At 40.4% G+C, this 1,900-nt stretch overlaps 1 protein-coding gene across 1 annotated transcript; it reads right to left on the reverse strand.

Moving 5' to 3' along the window:
* Positions 1-679: 679 nt before the first annotated feature.
* On the reverse strand, positions 680-1,881 carry LOC108375002 (sporozoite surface protein 2-like; the record flags this gene model as incomplete). Its single annotated transcript, XM_017631065.1, has 1 exon — positions 680-1,881. A coding segment is annotated over one exon (1,202 nt), but the record flags the coding sequence as incomplete, so codon positions are not given.
* Positions 1,882-1,900: the final 19 nt, after the last annotated feature.

A 1,900-nucleotide genomic window follows, 5' to 3' on the forward strand; every position in this document is an offset into this window, starting at 1 on the left:
ACCCCATAATATGAAATTATGCAGTTTATTAAAAATAACACCACAACAACTCAATGGAGGTTAAATTCACCAACTGAATTAGAAATTTTATCTCTCCTGTACACCTTTAAATCAAATTAAACTTTTATGTAACTAATAACATATATGTTACTAATAAATAGTAAGGATAGTAATAAAAATAAAAAAAACAAGACGCTGATTTACTAAAAGACTGCCATAACACAAAAGACGGGGTTTGAACAAATTATGCAGAATTACTTCTTACATCAAGATCCATATACATACTGTAACAATTTAGTAATAGAACTCTTGACTATTTTCCGCGTATGAAGCAAATATGCATTTCCATTTTTGCACGATAGTGTCAATCGAAAACCATAAATGACTCTCCTGAAAATAGGCGTTTTTGAGATGTGACAGTATTTTAGTAAATAAGCGAAAATTGAATAATCGGCTCGACTGAGTTTGTATTTAAAATTTTTATCTGGCAAGCCTTTACGACTGCAGTTTGTGAAATTCTCACATCTACATGCATGGGTAAACAAATAGGATTGCACAATTTCGCTTTCCTAATGCAAGTTTAAAGGTTTTGAAAAAAAAACCGATTATTTATCTTTCTTCTTATAATTATTCATTTAGGGCTTATATCTCCTCATTTTGCAACTTCAAAAGTCTGGAATCACGCAAACTCTTCGATAAATTCTTGCTTAGTCAAGCACTTTGCCTTATGCTTATTTACACATTTCAGCTTTTCGGAGTCAAACCGTTCCTCACTATCGCACCGTAGATGCGTGAGCTTAGTCTTATCCGACTTTTCGACACATAGATAGAACTTGTTACAATCTCTGGGATCTGGGTAAATGTCATCTTCGTCACATTTGTTGTCCTTAAGCTTCTTCAAGACTTTTTTAATTAGTTCCTTTTGCTCTTTGGAGTTGCTATCGTCGTTTTCCTCATCTTGGTTGCTATCGGACTTTTCCTTTACATCTTCAGAATCTTTACTCTCCTCTAAATCTTTTTTGCCCTTCTCCGATTTCTTTTCCGTCGAAGTCTGCTCATTTTTTTCCTTTGAATCCTTGCTGTCCTCTGATTCTATTTTGGTACTTATTGATTTGTTTTCGCCCGAACTCTCCTCTTTTTGTTCCTTAGGAACTTTGTTGTCCTTTGATTTTATTCCTCTACTATTGGACTTGGGCTTTTCTTCCATGGATTCGCCTGCTTTCGACAAATTTTTGTCAGAGCCTAATTCAGTGGACTGGCTATCTCCTGACTCCTGGTTTGGCGGGTGAGATTTGGCAGGCCACACAGGCCAACCAGGCCGAACAGGTTGCACTTGGCGGTTGGGCAAGAGCTGCCATCCATTATGTCTTTCGTTTCCTCCTTTTGGTAGATTGGCATGGCCTGGTAAATTAGCGAAAACACGTCGCCACCAACTTTCATCTCTTCTACCACTGGAGTTATCAGCATAATTATGAGCGGCAAAATGTGACCAAACGGAACGGTCAGCATGTTCAGGTAACCTCGGAAGCATTGGAATATTTTTTACATGTGAATGGACTGGTGCGTTCGAAGAAACTGGGGCATTGGGATTAAATGGAGCGCTGGGGCCGACTGAAGCATTGGGATTAAATGGCCTGTTGGCATGCGCTTGTGAATTGGGATTGACTGGTGTGTCTGGAACAACTGGCCTACTCGAGCTTATAGCGGGTGTAGGCGCCCCAACAATGCCATTCACTGGCGCATTTGAATCAATTGGTGGCTTAGGGTGAACAGTTCCATTTGGACCGACTGGCAGAGGCGACGCCTGGTCTACTGGTGCTTTGGGGCCAACTGGAGCACTCGGATTCACTGGAGCACTAGGATCTACAGGCGACGCGGGGTCTACTGGTGCATTGGGGCC

The sequence above is a fragment of the Rhagoletis zephyria genome, unplaced genomic scaffold (assembly GCF_001687245.7).
Source record: "Rhagoletis zephyria isolate East Lansing unplaced genomic scaffold, Rhagoletis_zephyria_1.1 Rzeph_scaffold_08368, whole genome shotgun sequence".
In the NCBI taxonomy this organism is placed as follows: domain Eukaryota; kingdom Metazoa; phylum Arthropoda; class Insecta; order Diptera; family Tephritidae; genus Rhagoletis; species Rhagoletis zephyria.